At 45.0% G+C, this 20,590-nt stretch overlaps 1 protein-coding gene across 10 annotated transcripts in view; it reads right to left on the reverse strand.

Annotated features, from left to right (window-relative positions):
- Positions 1 to 20,590, reverse strand: part of ACACA (acetyl-CoA carboxylase alpha) — a 151,199-nt gene that overhangs the window by 12,543 nt on the left and 118,066 nt on the right. For all 10 annotated transcript variants that reach the window (XM_087751911.1, XM_087751910.1, XM_087751909.1 and 7 more), the window contains 5 exons: positions 19,241 to 19,337; positions 15,391 to 15,487; positions 14,542 to 14,677; positions 8,154 to 8,331; positions 6,236 to 6,348 (listed from right to left, as the gene is read on the reverse strand). In XM_087751911.1, coding sequence (XP_087608037.1) covers positions 6,236 to 6,348; positions 8,154 to 8,331; positions 14,542 to 14,677; positions 15,391 to 15,487; positions 19,241 to 19,337 — 621 coding nt within the window. The remainder of the gene's footprint in view (positions 1 to 6,235; positions 6,349 to 8,153; positions 8,332 to 14,541; positions 14,678 to 15,390; positions 15,488 to 19,240; positions 19,338 to 20,590) is intronic.

Consider the following 20,590-nt stretch of genomic DNA (forward strand, 5'->3'; position numbering starts at 1 on the left):
GGCTACAGCCTGGCTTTCGGGGTTACAAACTCCTCCTTCCGTGTCCTGCAGCCCGGAATAGGCCCCCAGACCTCAGGTATGGGCTCTCAGTATCCCGGTGGCACAGAACAATAAATGCCAAATACTCCGGTTGCCAGAAACAGCCCTTTAACCACCCTGCAGAGAAGCACCTCCGGCCGCTGCAGCACGGACACGCGGGTGTGCTTTACAGCCCGCGATCATGGAGGAAGGCTTCAGAGGAGCTGCCCTCCCCGTGCAGACAAATGGAAAAGCTGCCTCAATAAATCCACGGAGAGACCTCTCCTGTAAAGCGCTCTGATACTGAATATCATTTATACTCCTCTCCAAAAGTTAAGGGAAAGCATCACGGCAGGGAAAGCAACATCTAAACTATTTTGATTTGTGTCCCATTAAACAAAAAATCTCCTCTGAAGTAAGCAGCGTCTCCGAGCATCCCTCCGATGTATGTGCCTGGCAGAGGGAGCCGCCGACAGCGCGGTGTCCTGCAGTGACTGCAGCCCGCTGCGGTGGCAGGGCGCGGGCTGCCTTTAATAAAGTTCCTGCCAGACGGAAATGGCTCGGCAGGACCATGAATCACGGCTTCCCATAACATTTAGTAGCAAAGTGCTTTTTTTAAATATGACCAGTTTAACAGGTTAGACAAAATGACTTCAAGAAATGTTATTGTAGGTTCCCTCTGATTGCAGAAAGCCAGGCAGCTTCTGAATCAATTTGATGGTTTACGGTTTCTAAGCTGTTGAAATGTGGGATTTTCTCCCACACCCTCGGCACACAGCTTCAGCATGGCCAAGCATTTACTTGTCCATTTTCTTGCCTCTTCCTCAAACATGCACTCAAAGACCTGGGCAAAGCCCAGCATCAAGGCCTCTGACCCAACCGATTTGTGGAGACGGCCCTCACGCTTACTCTCAGGCTCTGCACGCCGGGAGTTGGGCAACGCAGACGGCTCCAACCCAGGCTCCAGCCCATCGCACCCCGCCAGCGACACAGCAGAGGCACGAGCGTCGGCGAGTGTGAGCGTGCGGAGCGCACGCCCAAGACGCAGAGCCCCCCCTCGGCCGCAGCAGCAAGCCTCCTCCTCTGAACGACAAGGCGAGGACGTGCCCGTGACCCACCGCTGCAGAGACCAGATGGGACCTCCTTTGGTGCCTCCATCCACACCTCAGTTGCTCACATACATGCTTGACTCTGCCAAATTACCCCACACCTATGATTTTCAAAGATGACTTTTACAACCTAAACAGTAGCTATCTTTCCAGACTACAAAGGAGCATTAATAACGACTTGATTATCTCAATGTTACAATTACTACAGGCAAATCTGAGGACTTTTTTTTCCCCAGGTAACACCGAAAAACCCACGTTAAGTTCAGTTTCTCTTGGCATCTGCTTGTGGCCGTTCTTTTCAGCAAAGCAGTTAAATCCCACTGCAGCATGTGCTGGAAGGGTCCTTAAGAAACGAACTCTGGAGAAGTACAGCAGTTACTCTGCATCCAATGTCCATTTTAACCCAGGTTATGACTGTCCCATCTAATTTCCACACCTGCAACAATAATCCTCCCACCTGAATCTCACCTTCTCTTCCTCTGCCTTTAACAAAGCTCTTGCCAGACACAAATTCAGCAAAGGCAGCAAGAATGCCAACCGTGTCCGAGCTGCCCAGGCGACATCTCCCACCCCAGCTGGAGGCAGCCGCTCCAGAGGGGAGAAGGAAGGTCGCTCAGAGCCACTCACCTCCCAGGAGAGATGGGCATTTTTGGATTGTCGCTTGTTTCTTTAAATGAGACTGCTTGTAATTGCTTCACTAAATATTCAGTAGGATTTATGTTATAAAGATGCAACATGAAACAGCAGGGAAGGTCACACATGCTCATGACACGGGCTTGAAATATCCTTGTATATCCTAGTCCTTTCCAGCTCTTTGCTCCTAAGGCCTCACTCATGTTGGCATCAGAGCAAATGGGCAAAGTGTGGCAGGTATGTAATTCGGAAAATTTCCTATTTTGGGGGAAACATCTACAGCCCTCCTGGGAGGATACTGAAGATGCCAATTGTCATGAAGGAGCTGACAGAAATCAGTACTTGCTCTTCGAGACTCATGATTGTGAATTAACAACAATTTAAATGCAGCAGCACTTGCACATAGAAGCAGTTACTGGAAATCAGCATCGCCTAAAAAGACAAAGTTACAACCACACTGACTGCATTTGTCCAAGACTTCATGAGAGATGGAATCACAACAGCAGCATTTTTCTTAGTTGTTGCTCAAGAAAACAACCAGCATTTTGATTAATTACAACACTGAACAAACAAAAAACCCTAGAAAAGAATTACCAGACTTCAGAACTGCAATCTAACTTTCCAAGCTAAAGCTTGGAACGAGACAGGTCACGGGGTGGAAGTCTCCAGCCACTCAAGACAGCGTCAGGGCTGTCCCCAGGTCACCAGCAGCAAAGTCCTCACCAGCGGGTACAGTCGGGGCCAGGGGGCACCTGCGAGTTCACTCCTGGTACCGCACCCCGGCACGTCGATTTGCAGAAAGGCCCTGCTATGCTACAGTGGAGTTAAGGGTTCAGTGCTTGAGTGTTCACTCATTACTTGGAAATTTAAGAAAAGTTTTGCACGCTCTTTAGCCAAACAAAGTGCAAAGCAAGTCAGAAGCCAGCACCACAGGCTGACTGGTAGTATTACCTGTGGCAGGTTAAAGGTTGTCTACAGCATCAGTGGTGGTGCAGAAAACAACCTCTGCCTCCCACTTCCCAAAGTGCTGCTGTCCTACACGTGGAGCTGCTTCTCCCCTCTCCTGCACCTTGTACAACGTATACAGACAAATGCAAAATGGGCGTATAATTTCGAATAAAATTAAAGATGCATGCCAGCACACAGCCAACTATTTTACAGGATCGGCTGAAGAGGATATGCACGCTATTACAACGTATATCAGGATGAACAGATGCTTCCCTTTTACTATGAGATACTACCTGATAAGAGAAATGTGAAAATGTAATATCCAACCTCCCTCTAACTGGAGCCATTTTGCCATTCCTTTCATTCATATTCCACCAAATTTTTGTGTACATTACACTGTCCAACTGACACATCGCATGCCCAGAATCTGCATGACAAAGCTAATTTTTATTCCACTCCGAAATGTTTTACTCTAATTGTAATAAATAAATAAAATAAAATTGAATCTCCAGACTTTTAACTATGGCCGGAGGCTTGCAATCTGAATCGTTTCTACATTCCTAGGCAATCACCGTTCTCCTTGCACACCTACTCAGTGTGGAAACGTGCTCCTGGGCAGGATATCCTTGCTTTCCTCGCCCTTTGCTCCACGCTGTTTGCTGGTTTGTAATAGCACAACTCTGAGTGACATTTTAATAAAACATGGGGCTAATAAACATTTCAGCAATAGTGCTGGAGAATTGATAATGAGCAGATTTATGTCAAATTATTCAATATCTGCCAGCCTTCTCTGCTCTCACACTCCCCAATTGCAAGTCCAACCCCAGTGTCTCCAGACGCCTGGAATGAGACCACCGTCGCCCTGTTTCCCCACCCCTCCGCAACAGGCACAGGTTTGAGAGCATCTCCCTTTCCCCCGCTATTCAGCAGCTCCAGGGAGGGATGACAGCCACTCAGGGGTTAAAGAGAGGCAGTGAACCCCCAGCTAATGAGTAAGAATTCAGCAGGCAGTGTAAGATAAATGGAGCTTTCTCTGCTTCTGCTGGAGTCAGCATGAACTGCGGCCCTGCGGCTTGTTTGTGGCAAATGGAGTGCGCGAAATATCAAAGGGCAGTGATCCAGAAGAAGACCGACTTTGACAAATTTTAAATTGGCCAGAAAGAAAACCAGCAAAAAAAAAATTATGCAATTCACTGTGTCCTGCAATCTTGGCTTTCCTGCTATGGTACAGAATTAGTGGCAAAACAACAGCAATGATCGCCCGATGTTGGGAGCAATTACGAGCCATCTAAGTGAGATGCTTATCAGTGACTGAAGCTTTTAGAGCTCTCTGTATGTACAGTTGTAAGTGACTTGCTCTTGTGTTGCAGTCATTTTAATTAAAGTGTATGGAGTTTGCTGGGAGTAATTACCCTGTAGAGGAAGAGGGAAAAAAAACCCTGAACCGGCTCCTGCCTCCTCACACAGGGTGGTGTTGGATTTTTGAGACTGTTGGCAGAAAACTGTATCCCCTCTTTCTCCCTGCATTTTTTTCCGGGGATGCTGGTGCAGGTCCCACCGGTGTGATTCAAGGGTGCTCTGCAGGCATCCTGCACCCAGTCTGGGCGACGGACCCTCTGGAGGGACCACCGACAGTGACTAAGCTCGCATTGCTCTGCTCCCCACCTTCCTGCACTGCTTCAGGATTTAAACAGTCTGGCAGCCTTCTTTGTCCGCAGCCAGTGACTCTGCTCCTGGGAAAGGATTCATCCTGCAGTCACCGCACAGAAGACACCGTTTCTTTGCAGAGGCAGTAGGTTGGTTTGTTCATCAGCAGAGCCAGTGCTCGTTACGGTGGGGCGAAGGTAAATACTCTCAGAAACAGCGCTCCTGCCGTAGTGCCATTTGTCTGCATGGACCTGAGCTGACTGCTCAGCATATTGCCTTCTCTAACCACACATCTGATTTCTCCTTCCCCTGGAGACTTGCGCACCGCAGAGGCAGCTCTCCTGCCTCGGACGCGGAGGTGCAAGCACCCGCAGGAGGTGCAGCTGTGAGCCCTGCCTGCGTAAGGACCTTGACTGCAGCCTTTACACTGTGAAGTGTGGAACACCTTAGGAGAGCATTTGTTGGGACCCTGTGCTGGGTCACCATGATTTGGTGGAGATCTGTTTGCTCCTAAAGGAACACTGTCAAGTCTAACATAGGTCCAAAGTGAAGTTGTGTGAAAAGGATCTCCTTGCTGCAACTACAAACGTTAAAACTGGTTTTTAATTCCAACAGACACGGGCAGACAGAACAACACATCCATCCTGAATCCGTGCCCGCTCTCTCACGCAGTAACACATAATGTACATGAGCAAGATCTGAACTCGGAGAAAACTGCTGCCTTGTGCTGGTCTGCAAAACTCAAACACCTGCTAACCTGCTTCTTGCCCAGAAAGCAATCGGCACAGTGAGAGAAAACAAAGAGAGTGTCAAAATACTATCATTAAAAAAAGAGAAAATCAGTAAGAACCTGATTTGCAGAAAGCAGTCTGATTCTTAACACTCCCCACACCCTTTACAATTATTATTCTCCTCCCAAGGCATATCAGAATGGTTGTTTTGTATATAAATTGTTGCACTGCTATAAATTAAAAAAAGCCAAATAATAAAATGTAACTGCAGCAATAGCCACAATTTATCAGTCATTTGCAGAATGCTTTTCCTCCTGAAGGATCCCAAAAGGCTTTATGAATTCAAACCATACCCATGTAGCATGCTGCTTCCACTACTGAAATGTAGTCAATTTTGGAGGTAAAAAGAGGCTCTGTAAGATTATACTCTTATAGTAAGAGCTAGTAAAGAACTATTTAAAGAGTCTATTCCCCTGAGAGAGTACATATCTGATATTAAGTGCATTTTGCTGAACACTCCGTATTTTGGGTTGTTGGGTATATACCAGGCACTGGGATCATTTGGAACGAAAGGCACAGTAATAATACAACACACGCAGTGACGTTCTAGCCACTGAGCCCTGCAGATCACCCCATACTTTACTGAGGAGGTGAAGAAGATGTTTTTATTTTCTTGAAACTGAAGAGCAGACAGATACCATTACTCAAAACTACCTCAGACACACAGTGACAGTCCAGCAGCCCAAAACGTCTTTGACTAAATTCTTAGTTATGCCAAATGACACCAGCTGAAGGTTTGGCACACGAGCTTTTAGTGAGCTGAGCAATTGCTGAGACGGAAACTAGACTCAAGCATCTGTAATAAGCGTCTGTTGTAAGACCCATTCAATTAAAAAAAAAAAATCAGTTCAAAAAGACACTACATTACACACACCCTAGGTAGGCTAAATGCACATGAATATCGTCTCTCTCACATGTACATACATGCAGCTTGTCTCATCTGGTTTTCTTCCCAAGTTAGATGACAGTAAATAAAAATTATCATGAATTTGATAAAATGCCTCAGTGCCCCTTTTTAAGGTCTATAAACACATTCATTAGCCACCAGCTGAACGGATCACTGCTCCGCCAGCCCCCGCGCAGACGTACCTAGCCGCTCTGCCAGGTGGATGTAGATGGGGTCCACTCGCCTCATCGTCTTCACCAGATCCTTCCTGCGGAATTTGATTTCTACTGTCCCCTCTGGTTCCAGGATTCCTCCTCTGATCAGTGATGGGAAAAGAGAAAAGAAAGGCACTTTCAGGTCATCAGACAAGGGGAAACACAAAATGGAATGGTTCAATGTTATCTAGAAAGTATGTAAAAAAAAGAAGAGAAGAGAAGGCGGGGAGGGAGACAAAACAAAGAGAAAGAGAGAACAAGAAAGAGAGAGTCTTAGCTATTATTTATCCAATGCCACAAATGCACACCAGGCTTCACAGAAACACGTCTGTCCAGCAGTACATAGTACAGCCTGGTACAAGCAATGCTCTTCGGCAGTCTCTTTTGAGCTGTGACCTGAAAGCTCTTTCAAAAGGTAGGTAAGCTTTATGAAACAAACCAATTAACCAGCCATTTTCATTAGAGATCCTGCCCACTTCCCAGGTCAAAGACAGAGGAGCACGTGATTTGAAACTTGGGCTTGGTAAATAAAATCTCTTCAGTCTTTAACTGTGCGGGCGGGAGTGATGACGAGGAGGAAAGTCAGCACTGAGGGTTATGAACAGCAACAGCGATGAGAATTACTACCAATGCATAACAGTACTTAGGGGCAGGATGACATATTTTGCAAAATGATCTCTTTCTTGGCTACTGGAGCTCAAGACCTGTAGAGTCCAACTACAGCTCTGCAAACCACACATGGTCCTTCCTGATGTCTTGCAAGGTCAGGAGCTGGGTTGAGATTTCTGAGAGGCGAGCTCACGCTGCCGGCATCCTAGAAAGGCACAGGGCAGAAGCAGCGGGAGGGAGTTGTTCCTGCATGCACCCCAAAAAACACGTGCTGGGGGAAGCGGTTTGTAGAAATCCTGCTCATGCTGTGTCTGACTGTGAAGCAAACAGGCTCCACATTTCTAAGAACAGCAAAAATTTCCGACTTCCAGGAGGCAAAGATTAGACAATGTTTGCTCAAGATGCAGGAAATACCAAGGCCAACAGACCACAGGTCTCTCTGTCTCGCTTCTTTAGAACAGACAGAGAGGCAAGCATCCCACCAGAAGCAAAATGCAGCTGGGAAGGGCAAGGGAAATGGGCACCTGGAAAGGGCATCTTTTCAGCTCCTCCCCACACACACTTTTTTTTTTCTCCCCCCTGGAGCGGCTCCCCAGGAATTTTGCCCTGCTGAGACGGTAGGAATTGAGTGGACACCCTGACAGCACAATATTCATGCTGTCCTTCTATCCACCTTCCTTTTATCTCCTACAGATAGCCCAGGTAGGGCTGGCTTTTTCCTCCAAATAGTATCTATTTCAGAGATTCTTTAAAATACTTTAAAAAACCTGCTTCCAAGAGTTTGCCTGCAGTTTTACATCCTGAACCACCAGTACCTGGAACCTCACTTACACAAGTTGTATTTAATTAAAAAAGTGCAACTACCCAAGTGCCCATATGACAGGTAGTACAACACTCAGGGATTTTAAAGTACACACTTATTTACACTTATTTAATTTGCAAAATTGCATACACAGGCACTTGTTTCAAAGTGCAAAGCAGTGTGTGGAAATACCAGAATGGTAAAAAAAAATCCAAAGCACTTGTACTTTGTGAATGTTAGTAATGAACCTCCACAGAGGCTGGCTGACACCGGCTACAGAATTTACCCCCATCTAAGTCTGAGTCAGGAGACGATCCAAATTGTCCCAGCTGGGATCACTACACAGCAAACTCCTCCGAGACACAGGTTACAACTGGAAAGTGGTCAGCCCCTTTCAGTAACAAACTGGCAGACTCTTAGCTGAGGGCTTCTCACTCAGCCAGGTAATTAGGCCTCAGAGCAGGTGGTTACGGAGGGAGGAGAAAGCTGCCGTACCTGCTTTCTCGGTCTGCGTACATCTCCATATGACGAGGATTAATGGTAGGGTCAATCACGACCCAGGATCCTCCTCTCAGCTCCGCTTGCGGTGGGATGTAAATAAGCACGGGTTGATGATATTCTCTCAGGCTGTCCACAATGTAGGCACCAAACTTGATCACTTGGTCATACATGTCTGCAGAAGAAGGACATAGCATGTCAGTGCTTCAGCCCTGCCACGCTTGGGCAAACTGGGAAAAAAACACAATTATTCAGCTCTTCTAACCACCTCCTGCTACCGTACTGTAAGCTCTGGCTGGTGTTATCTGAACTGGGCAAGACAGACTGAGAAAGGAGATGTTCCCACATCAGACCTGCTCGCAGACACTGGACCTCCACTCTGGAGATCTGGTCCAGTTACTTCCAGTGGAACCACATCTATTCACAAAACATGAACGGCAGGCTCCTCGGTTCACACCAGCCAGTCCTACACCATGTGTCCTGGAGATAATCCATCCCTTGCTTGCCAGCCAAGCCAATTAGTATTTCAGCAGTTCTGGAAGTCAGGTCAGGTACTTCTGTACTCAACACGAGCACAGCTGCCCACTTTCAGACTTGCTACCATGGACCTGTATCACGATTCACATAACGTGCATGGCACACCTAACGGCAGCACATCTTTATAAAAATCAGCATGTGGGAAGGGTTCAGATGTGAAATAGCGTTCTTCTCTTCTTGCATTAAAATTTGTTTAAGGCATTTTGCTCAAAATTAATAAGAACAACTCCACTGTGTAAAGACAGTAGATTGAAAATATCAGCCCCAAAGGTGATTTAAATAAAAGAGAAAAAAGGAAGGCAAAAGAATTTATATGAGACGATATAGCTTATAATGGATACCGTTTATAATGGAAACAGGCACCCTCGAATACATATATTTTGTTACATGTAATTATATATAGAAGTATCAAATCAAATATACAAGAAATGAAAAATACTTATTAGTATCATCTACTCCATCTCTTTGTTCACACAGGACTGTATCCTACATTTCTTTCCCAGTGCTTTTTAAAGCTTTCGTTTAGAAATCCCAAACAATGAATCTACTACTTCTTTAGGGGCATTTCAGCAGCCAAATAGATAAAATTTTCTTCAGTATTCAGCCAAACTTCTCCTCCTTCCCCATCCCCATTAATTTCATATTACTACTCCTTGCATCACCCTACATAATCTCTCCACTCCTTCGGGCTTGCTATAAATAGCAGTAGGCTTTTCAGTGGTTTGTTTTTTTTTTTTCCTGAGACACACGATAGGTATTCATTCCTCATGTCTCCCAGGACAGTATTTTCAATCCCCTTCATCATTTTTGTTCTTTGCTTAGCGCCTCCCAATTTGCCTGATTTTTTCTGGCCATTAAAACACCAGTGCATAGAGCAGAAAAACTAAGTGGGTCGCATGTACGTACCACGCACATGTGCTGGCCTTCAGTAATAGTTTTAAAAGGCTGAGACACTTTCATTCATCTAAAATCCTTAAAATCACTTGAGAAAGCCATCATTTTCGGGGAAGAAAGAGACTCCAGCTGAGGTCCCCTTGTCATTTAACCCCAGTTTAATGTTACGCATTGACATGAACAGAGTTAAGCACTTAACTCTTTGGGAAATACACACACACGCTCTTACATATATATACACAGGCTAACATATATAGAGCAAGCAAGCGAGAGGTGTATATAAAGTGCGTATCTCTCTCTGTAAATATATATATAGATATAGATATATAGATTAGCACCATAGGCACTGATGCGATCTCTCCAGTTCATTTGCAAGGTCATTGTCCAAATACCCAAGAAAAGGAGATTCATGATATTTAAGAAATGTCAAATGCTGATGAAGAAAAGAACAACTTATTTCCTCTAATTGCGAACAAACGTCAATTTGGCAGAGACAGTGGGGACCGAGAACCAAACAAAACTCCAACCTTTTCCTTTGTCCTGAGCAAAGAAAAAGACCTCAAAAGGGGCGACAAATTTATTACTAATTACACAATTATTTTATTATGTAGTGCTAGTAATAAAGCACTTGAAGTACTTTCAGCTAATTCTAGTGTTAAGAAAATAATTGCTTGATTCAAATTATTTTAACTGAATTAATTCTTTACTAGACATTTTTTACTAGTGCTACATAATAAAATAATTGCATAATTAGCAATACATTTTTCACTCCTGCCAAGGGTATATATTTTACTCAGGTTAAGTGTAGGAAAAAGAAGCGCTACTTGTTTGAACAAGGTAGAGGGAGGAGGAGCAGAGAAATTGAGAGAAACTTGATGCTTTCTGTGCATAACTCCAAATCTCTTTCGGCTTTACCAGGTGGCATCAGCAAGGTCAGGGAAGTATCTCTGTGCCTGCAATACTTTCAGGATCAGACTGCCAAAGCTATCCAGAAGCATCAACTTTACGGCTATGCGGTTCTGTACACAGCTACTCCTTTTGGGGTCCTGCAATATAGCGCTTCATTTTCCTGGAATGGCCCAGCAGCCTTAGCTTAATATTTTATGTATGGATTTACACCAAGTGCTGGCTTCTCTTGCATGCTCAAAACTTCCCCCGAGGTCACTGGATCTGGTGCTGCACTGGTTTCAGGTCTGGCTGTGAACACCTCTGTTGTAGAGCATTTTCCCTTTCTGTAAGGTAACACCTTCCACTAATGGAGACCAAGTTTTGCCCAAATAAAGAAGAGAAAATCAACCACCACCAGTGAAGGGTCCCCATGGTACCATGCACAGCTCCAGACCAGAGAAGCTGCTGAGCTCCAGAGACGAGCCGGGGGAACCGCAGTGTCCGCGGGCTAGGGAAGGGGTCCCGACTGTCTCTAGCATTAACAGCAGCCTGCTCTTCTGCAGGGCTTTCCCCTCCCGCCATCTCAACTGTTCAATTTGCCTACACTTACCACTTCAGCAAAGTGGGGAGTCGTAAAGAATGCATAGTTTTAAGAGGTAAAAATATAAGGACAGTTGATGAAGATCATAAAAATACTGCGAAGACAAGCCAGGACACCTGCCTGTAGCCCCCACGCCCAATCATCAGAACACACAACCTCCCCGATCTACATCGATATTGTATTTGAGTGTGAAACTATGAAACATTTGCCATACTGTGACAACTGCCTCTTATTTGTAGTTTTGCTGCATTCTCCGCTCTTACAATGGAAAACTGCACCAAATTTAACTGCTGCAGGTGGTAAATGATGCCAGGTCCCAGTGGTGCCCACTGCTCTGTGCTTGAGCTGCCTGTGCAGCCCCAGTGCAGACTTTATAAACTGTTAATACTGCAACTAACCCACTGACTATTTTTAAAACGAAACCCAGTCGCTTCCATCATCATCCGTGCAGCAAAGAACACCACACACATTTTAAGAGCAGGCTGTTTGCACAACTGTTCTTGCAAAGAAGTTGCTTATGTTGAGATTGGAAAAACCAAAATTAAATACTTGTGGGCCAAATTTAATTCCTGTATTAATTTAAACCTCACCATAATAAGCCACTTGCAAGACAGAAATGCTGCAGAAGTCCTCTAGAAGAGCAGCGTTGTTGGTTATTCAGTAGGGCAGACAGTGTTCGCAGCACACCTTCCCATTCTCTGCCTGCCTGCTCAGCTGCAGTGTGCATCAGCGGCTACTACACATAGACATGAAATCTGCTGGAAGCTGTTATCATTACACTGTATGTGTAAATATTGGCAGTCAGATGCATCAAGCATGCTAGAAAGGCTGCAGACAGCTTTTTGCATTTCCATAGTGTCGGGCAGCGTGCCCTGAGCCTCCAAAGCTGGAACAGATCTCATCAGCTTGGCTGGATTATCAGATAGGACCTGAAGGTAAACACCAGGCGTATATTGGCTGCAGACACATAATGTCCCTCATAAACCCATTACATACAAGCAATACCGTCATTCAACATCCAGGTAATCAGAGATTTAAAACAGCCTTTTCATTCTGCTGAAAATTTTTTTATCGTTATTTATAACCTGTCCCAGGAAAAAATAATAAGTAAAACATGAAAAACCAACTGCGAGTGACCCTGTAGCACAAGCAGCGCTGCAGTTTAATGTCGCGGGGATTTGCATGCTATCAAACTATTCATGCCGAGTCCAAGACCCTGGTGCTAATTTCCAGTAAATTTCACGCTTGATGTCTCCCCGTTGTGGGTCACTGCCGGTTCGCCTAAATAAACCACTTCCAAATGGATCCTCCATCTAAATATTCAAGCCAGTTTTTATAATTTAATTTTGCATTATGCTGAATAGCCTTCCGGCCAGATAGAGCTCATTGGGGAAACCACCAATACCATTGTGATATGCCTTTATTTATGTTATTTATTTATTTATTTTACGGCTTGAATTAGACCTCCTAGGCCGACTAGTAAAGAGAGGGGTTTTTTTTTCCCCCCTCTCTTTTTTTCCCCCCTCCGCTAATGTCAATTTTCAGCATAGCAAGAGCTGTCTCTAATCTTTTCCTACTCATTACACACAATTTTGGAGTCATTTTACCCACAGTGCAGTCGGCTCCTGGCAGTGTGTTTGTGTGCACTGAGGGGTGGCATAATTGTTTATTTTCCCTCCCCGCATAATCCCCAGCCAGCATTGAAACCAAAACTGCAAACACCTCCCCAAGGAACGCGGAGAGCATCAGGAGAGACCAACGCTTGCTGCGCAGGCCCCCACAGCAACCGATAGGCAGGAAAATGCACGGACCAAGGCACAAACTGCAATGGCTCTGTTTTTTCCCTCCTCTGCGGTGGCTCTCTCCTCCTCCTGCTACCAGCTGGGGATATGCGATGCAAATATTAGCATCCTCGTAGTGCCTTTTCTACCTTGGGAACTTGGCACTGGCAAAGCCAACAGATCTCACAACATAGTAAGGCAAAACAATATTGTAACTTTACCAAGCATTCATTAATCAACTACTTCCCCAGAAGTTGTGCGGTAGGGAAAGCAAGTCACGAAGGGAGTGCAGTAGCAGCACATGGAGCAGAAACCATCCTGAAAAGTAATAGGTATTTTCCAGAGGGAAGAATTTTGCCATCTTTTCCCATCTTCTGTCTTTGCATCTGCAAACTCCATGGCATTGCTTTCTGCCCTGCTAATGAGACGGCAGAGCAAGACAGCCTTTGTCACCCTGCCAGTCTTTCCAGAGCAGGAACTTTTACCATGGTAGCGCATCTGTAATTTTTCTTCTGTGTTTGTTAAGTGCCACACGCAGGTAAGAGGCTGTAATCTTCTGCTTATTTAAATTTTATAGTATCACTCTCACATTCTTGGCACTTCACAAAATTTAAAGTAGCAGTATGTGGTGCAAAAATCTAACTGCTGATATATTAACTCAGCAGTTTTATAACCGTACACTTCGTATGAACATCACTACCACCAAGAGAGTCAACTGGGAGACAGTCCTTGATAGGACAAGATTACACTGGGAGAAATCATCAACGAGACAATGTTTTCATTTGACAGAATATGCCTATACATTTTTGATATGCAATATTGCTGGCTTATCCAGCCCCAATTTTCAGCTGAGGCAGAAGGATATAAGGTTTTCTGAGCAGAAGGGGTTTCCTGAGATTAGTGTTTAATTAGCCCAGGTTGGCAGCTGTAAATTTTGTTAGCAACTAGACCACTGTTAACATCCAATTACCCGTTCTCACTGCAGATGATCTGGCTGGCTCCTATAACCGTATATGCGAGTACAGATAAAAATACAACTGCATTGCTTATTTTGAAAAGAACTTGCTTATCTGGAAAAGATATCTTGCTATCAGATTTGCACCTTGCCTATTCTATGTTATTCCTGCTATGTGCCAATTAAGACAAGACACACACAGGGACGAGAGGAATGAAACCCTTCATCACCACAGCTACCGCAGCGTAGAGCGTCCCTTTCCTCTAGCTGGTTGTGCAACGATCACAACTGACTTTCAGCAGAGCTGGGCAGAGCATTGACATGATTTCAGAGGGCTGACATGTCCAAACACTCCGGTAGGCCTAGAAAACTATGCCCTTATTAGCGTTTCTAAGGAAGGTCGCATACTTGCCATGAAAGAGGGGGGCTGGATGCAGAGTGCATCAAAGACGGGTGAAGCAGATCCACTCTGCAAGTTGATGGGTGCAAGTTGTCACCACAGTTAAGCCAATCCCATAGCTAGCTGCTGCCCAAAGACTGGACCCGTTTCTGTCCCTTGCCACGTGCTCCCACTGCTGGTCTGTCCCCAGAGAACGCCCCAGGATGCTAAAGCAGTAGAGCTAGCGCTAGTGGGTATGCCACAGCAGGGAACAGCAGCAGTACCCTGAGCAGTAAAAGACAAGCCACTCTACAGGACACCACTAAAAGGGGATCCAAATTGCTGGTTACCTTTCATTCCACCAGAGAAGCCTCTCCAGTTAGCAAAGACCATCAGAGGCAGCCCTTCTCTGTTAAAGTCACTGATAGCCTGCGCAGTTTTAAAGGCAGAGTCGGGGAACCACACCTGACCAGCCTGCTGGATTATCTGTTGGGAATAAAAAAGATCATTAAGCCTTGAAACACTCACATTAACATAAGAGTTAGCACAAAAATATAGAAATGGATGCCACAAGAGCTGCAATGTGGAACCAACAACGAGGAATGGAGCACATGAAATGCTTAGGATCTGCTTGCCCACAGAAACATTGGGACAAACCTTCTGTGACCAACATCAACAAGAATGTTCCCACTGATTTAGCTAAAAAGAGGAATAGAGATGGTATGGAAAGCCTGATACTATGACTGCTGTAAGACAGTGAAGGAGAAGAAGAGAGAGAAAAGGACATGCAAAGGAGAAAACCCAGAAGAGACGACGTAGGGCCAGAGCTGTGAAATCAGGAAGGAGAAAAGCAAAATGTCAGAGGAGAAAGAGCATGAAACACTACGGGCACAAAAAGAGAACAGGGAAATGATTTTTGCTTGCCAGATCTCCTGGGCCCTAGTCCCTGCATCTCACCTAAGTCACAAGAGAAGCAGGACTGCTGTCTCCTGAACAAATGGCCAACACAACTGTCCATTCACTCCTCCCAGCAACTGCCGTGCGTTAGCACCCCATCAAGGAATGGCTAGACATTTTGTCCCACAAAATTTTGTGCCAAAGCACAAAAAAAAAAAAAAACAAACCATGAAAACCAAATGCTTTTTCCACAGAGACATTTGCAGAGGACAAACAAGCAACTGAGCACACGGTCAACCTACCTTGGCCTCAGAGTCCAGGTTTGCAGGATCAGCAGGGATGCTGAGCTCCACCGTTCTCGTTTCTACGGCAACTACTCCTACAGGTATTCCGCCCAGCCTGGTAAGATGCGAGACAAATCAAAATTCATATTTCTATTGTTACAACGAGAAATTTTTTCCAATTTGTATCAAAATACTCAAGAGAGACAAATAATGCAAGCAAACGGCGGAAGAAGCATTCTGTCCTTTTTGGAGAGTTTAGGCATGTGGCTGGAGAATTTCAGAGTAGAATTTACAGTTCTCAAAGCAAAATCTAGTTTTAAAAATTAGCACATACTTCCCTAAAAATTAAATAGAATAAACCAAAGCCCACATTTTGAACAATATAGCTACATCTCCACCACCCTTCATCTGCCACCACACAGATTTAGATACTGACAGTCTTGACCATGAAAAATAAACACAAAGACCCAAGGCTTCCCAATCCCCGTTTTCACAAGCACTGTCAGCTGATGAAATACCTCCACAGGCTGCATGTCTAAGCAATGCTGAAGTCTCAGCCACCCTACACCTCCACTGCTTACAAGAACTCCCTCTCCCAAGAGGTTAGGCTGAACGATGGGTAAAGGTTTGGGTTTGTCCGCCTCCCTCCTCCCCAGACCCTCTGCTGCAGGATGACTGCAAGGGTGGGACGGGTGCAGGGACAGAGGGATGGGTAGGGAGCGTAGGCACCAGATAGGCTGCTCAGCTCCACTTTCCACAGCGTCTAACCACTCCTTTACACAAAAGGCATCTCGCTCGCGATGACAACTGCTTACTCCCAGGATGGGAGTCCCAGCAGAGCCTACAAGCTCTCCTCAACCACCTCAAGCTGGATGACACGCGCTGCAGGCAGCAAAAGCGACAAGGCCTATGTGCACTAGGGGGTTGAAAATATTCCCATTCACTATGATTAAGAGTCTGCCTAGAAACCCGTAATTGCAGAAGCCGTCTTAAATCGGTAACTTATAACTTCTATATTAGGGCCCATGTGACCTAATAAAGAACATCTTTATCCAAGTATTACAGTTATTTATTGAACTTGAAAACAGCTCAGAACAACTTCTGTTTTCCATTATACTTCATATAAATTTTATCAGGCTAGCACATGAAGATGCTACATCTTGTTTTATAGTGTGTCCCTGGACAAGTTGCCATAGAATAATAAAAGACAATTTACAGCCAACAGCACACGTATTCCAAACATACATACAAAAGATGAGTTTTGGCAGCACTTACAGTAACAATCCCAGAAGAATACATTCATATTTGTTTTTTCAAAATGCCACTGCTTTTGAAAGAAGTCAGTTTCATTTGTGTTATATATACCTGTATGTGAGAGTCCACAGCAACTTGGAATTTGTCAGAAGAAAGGAACTGCAAGTGAAGCTGAGCATGGGCCTGGACAGAGACCTTCAAGGTTTGCCAAATCATTGATTCCCCCCCTCTCCGCCCCCCCCGTATACTGCTTAACCTAAAAGCCTTTAAATAATTAGGACGTTGTCAGATAAAACTTTAGAGTCTCACAGATGGCAGATAAAAATACTGAAGTGTATCAAAAGGTCACAGGACATCCCAAGGTTACACGCTACAATTAGGAGTGGAGTCAGCAGGTATTTTCGGCTCCTCTCAACAATGTGTAAAGATCAGACAACATTCTGAATGGGAAGGATCTTCAGGGGTAATTGCGCTCGGACCCCTGGGACCAGCAGTGGTCAGAGACACGAAAGCCCCAGAAGGCAGAGCTGAGCTGCGCCTGCACACGACCACCCCTTGGGCTCAGCAGCCGTTCGTCCCTGCCTGGGCCTGTGCAGCCCGTGCACTGCCACGTTGCTCTGTCTTGAGCACGGACTCCTCCTCCTGCCCTGAGCCGATATCTGAGGAAATGGGTATGTTTCTCCATCTCACATTCTGCCCTAGGATAGTCCAAAGGCAGTTCCAAATCCATTAAAGACCCTTGAAAGTCTTAATAAAAGAGCGACAGAGGGACATTCTGCTGAGCACGCCCTCATATCTGGAAGTCTCCCCCAGTTATTATGCAGCATTTCATTAACAGATTAACAGAGCTCCCGACGGCCGTTTTAGAGATGGCCAGAATGGACACAATCTCTGAGATGTTGCACATGAGCTCTAGCGAATGCCGTAAGCTTTGCTATTTATGACCTCTCATTAGGAGAACTCTGTAGAGCTGTGGCTTTAAAGAGTCTAAAAGAGAAATGGGAGCTCCCAGTGCCAAATATTCTGGGGCCATGTGTGCTATCAACATAATGGAGATAAGAAACAGCATCGATTCACGGCTATACTGGCTGGGAGCCTAGCCGGCTATCCCAGTTGTGCTGTGTGTTTCAGGAATGGCGGTGTCTCTCCCTGTCTCCCACTGAATGCTCTGGTAATCAAACACAGCATCACCAGCGATATCCTGGTGCTACGGTCAGTCCTCGCGTCACCAATTTGGTGCGGCTAGAGGCTGATGGAGTCAGACCCCCCGGGTGGCCACAGGATTTCCAGAAGATTGTAAGCATTATCAGGTGATGTGGCTCTGGATTGTTGGCACTGCGATTCTGACAGTATGGCAGGTGAGAGATCTGTAAATAAACGATTTTTCTTTGATGCAGACTTCTGCTAGGAACTAAGGCACTCTGAACACCCGTCATGCACGGGCATGACCGTATCTCATTAAGTGTAACACCTGAAGCCTCCAGGATCCCATTCAGGCACTTCACGTTTTTTTTTTTCCCCTCTCACTTGTTAACAAAAAAAGAAAAGGCTGACAATTAACCAAACACACTGACATCAATTAGGAGCTGGGAGTCTGCTGGAGGCAAGAGTATGAAGCTCTGTCTTGAGAGGAGAGCTGGCGGTAGTCTGAGGAACGAGGAGTGACAAAGGATAAGCACGCTGCATTTGGACAGCTCGAGCACTTGCAGTGGAAACTCAAGGGAGATAAATGTACTCTTTCAAAATGGCTTTATTTTGAGAGGAAGCAGACAATCAGATCAGGAAACTCACAGTGCCATTTTGGAGGGGGCAAAAAACTAAAGCAACTAGAGAAGAGGTGATTGAGGGGGTTGTGAGCCCAGCTGTGATTTGCGTTCTGTCAAAATGCAGGATCCTGTCTCCAAGCTTCTGCTTCCTGCAGCTCTCGAGACTTCATGGACATGCAACACTGAGAATGACCCAGGCTGCAAATATTTTCAAGGCAGGGATCTAAATCTCAAGGCACCAGGGAACATTTTAGAATCCTGCACAGGTGCCACTTCACAGCAAGGTAAGGGGAAGTGACTCCCCTTGGGAGGAGGCGAGTGCCACAGGTCTCTGGAGCTACACATCTCTGCATCGTCAAAAACAACTAAGATCAGGTGTGGTGGGTGCTGGTTTGGAAAAATGCTGCAAGTTGTTCCACGCAAACCTCAACGTTAAGCTCTTCTCTATGCAGAGTTTCTTGCCATTTGCTCTGGTTTCAGCTGAACTTTTCTTGCGAGTCAAGTAAGACTGCAAAACAATAAACGGCGTAATGTACCTTCAACTGAGTCAGAGCTGCAAGAAGGCCTCGCTATGCAACCGTGTACCTAGGGAAGCATGTATTGTCTGCCATAATTTTTAACAATATCTCTCTTTTTGGCTTTTGTGCATGTTAAAGCTGTCACCTCCAAGCAAAACAGGAGAAATGATCAGACCAAGCATCTTCATTCATGTGGTAAAGAAGTATCCTATTCAAGTAATGACTTATTTTTACTTATAGCCATAAACTTTCAAAGGAGGTTCTAGAAAAATGCAAAGCATTATGAAAACTTGATTTTTACAAATGTCTAAAATGCCTCTTAGAATTTACCTTGCTCTACCAACCACAACTGTCTGTGCCCAGGGCTGCATGATCTCCTGGAATGAGCCACTGTCAAAGAAACCACTTAGCCACTGTCCTTTTTGACCTAAAGGGAAGGGAAAAAAATTGAAATATCAGAGGAGGGAGGGAAGAAAGAAGAGAAAATATAAAAGGAGCAACCAAAACTTGCTTAACAATGCCAACTGAAGAACTTGGCACTGTCTTTTCATTTCTTTATTTTTAAATAGATTATAATACAAGGGAACATTAGACAGCTGAGCATTTGCCTGCCTTCAGCCATCGTGTCTTATTTCATTTGCTAGTTTGCATAAAGACAGTCATTTATCAGCAAAAGCATCATTTATTGTTAAACGATGGGGTTCGGATAGCAGAGGGACTTTGCATGCTTTTAAATAAATAACTTTTTTTCAAGACACTACAAACATTTGTCAAAAGGCAGTAAAGTCATTAAAGACGTTTTTCAAAATGCCTATTTCTATTTTAAAACTTATCTCGCATTTTAAAGAAAAGACGAGGCAGAATCAAGAGAAAAGAAAGAATGCTGAAGAAATTCAGGAACTAAAAACAAACATTTCTATGATATTTTAAAACTAGACCACACATCTGAGCATGCTTCACACATTCTTTTAGAAAAACTGAAATTAAGTACTCCGATACCAAAAGCCTACTTGCTCCATAGAAGACACCAGACGATGCGCTTCTCCCTGAAGTAAAGCACGCTTTGAGTGTCACCCCCCTGGACCAGACTGTATGCCACCAGGCCTGTTCTCTTGCCCACAGAAGGCGGCAACTTCCCAGTGCTTGAGAGAAATCAAACTGTTCCCAAAGAGCATATTACCAAGATGACTGTGCAGTTCTAAGAGAAAGAAACTTTTCCTGACCCTTGCAGGCAATCAGCTTCTACCCTGAAGTACGAGGGCTTGATTACCCTGATCATGCTAAGTACGAACTAGGATCATTTCCCCTTTATAAAGCCAGTGCAGTATCAGACTTGGGGTTTCCCCTGCGTCACAAACTCCAATATATTGACAATGCCTCTCCACCCCCACGAGCAACAACAGATCTGTACACTAACAATCCACATACATTCCTTCAAATGCAATTCTCAGGGTGACAATTACCCCTATGGGAAGTGGGGTGGCAGTTTATGGTGTACTTCTCTACATTCCACGTGTTTCTTAAGTGGATACAAAAGACACTATGAATGAGTTCAGCCTCACGACGCCGACCTGTGCAGTGGCATGGCACTGTTCCGCTCTCCAGACAGAGAGACCACGTCAGGAAGGTTTTCCAATATTTCAGCTTGGACCTTACTCCAGTGAACAGGTAAGGGCACGC

Source organism: Nipponia nippon, unplaced genomic scaffold (assembly GCF_047370975.1).
Source record: "Nipponia nippon isolate SJK-2023a ecotype South Korea unplaced genomic scaffold, ASM4737097v1 scaffold_15, whole genome shotgun sequence".
Lineage (NCBI taxonomy): Eukaryota > Metazoa > Chordata > Aves > Pelecaniformes > Threskiornithidae > Nipponia > Nipponia nippon.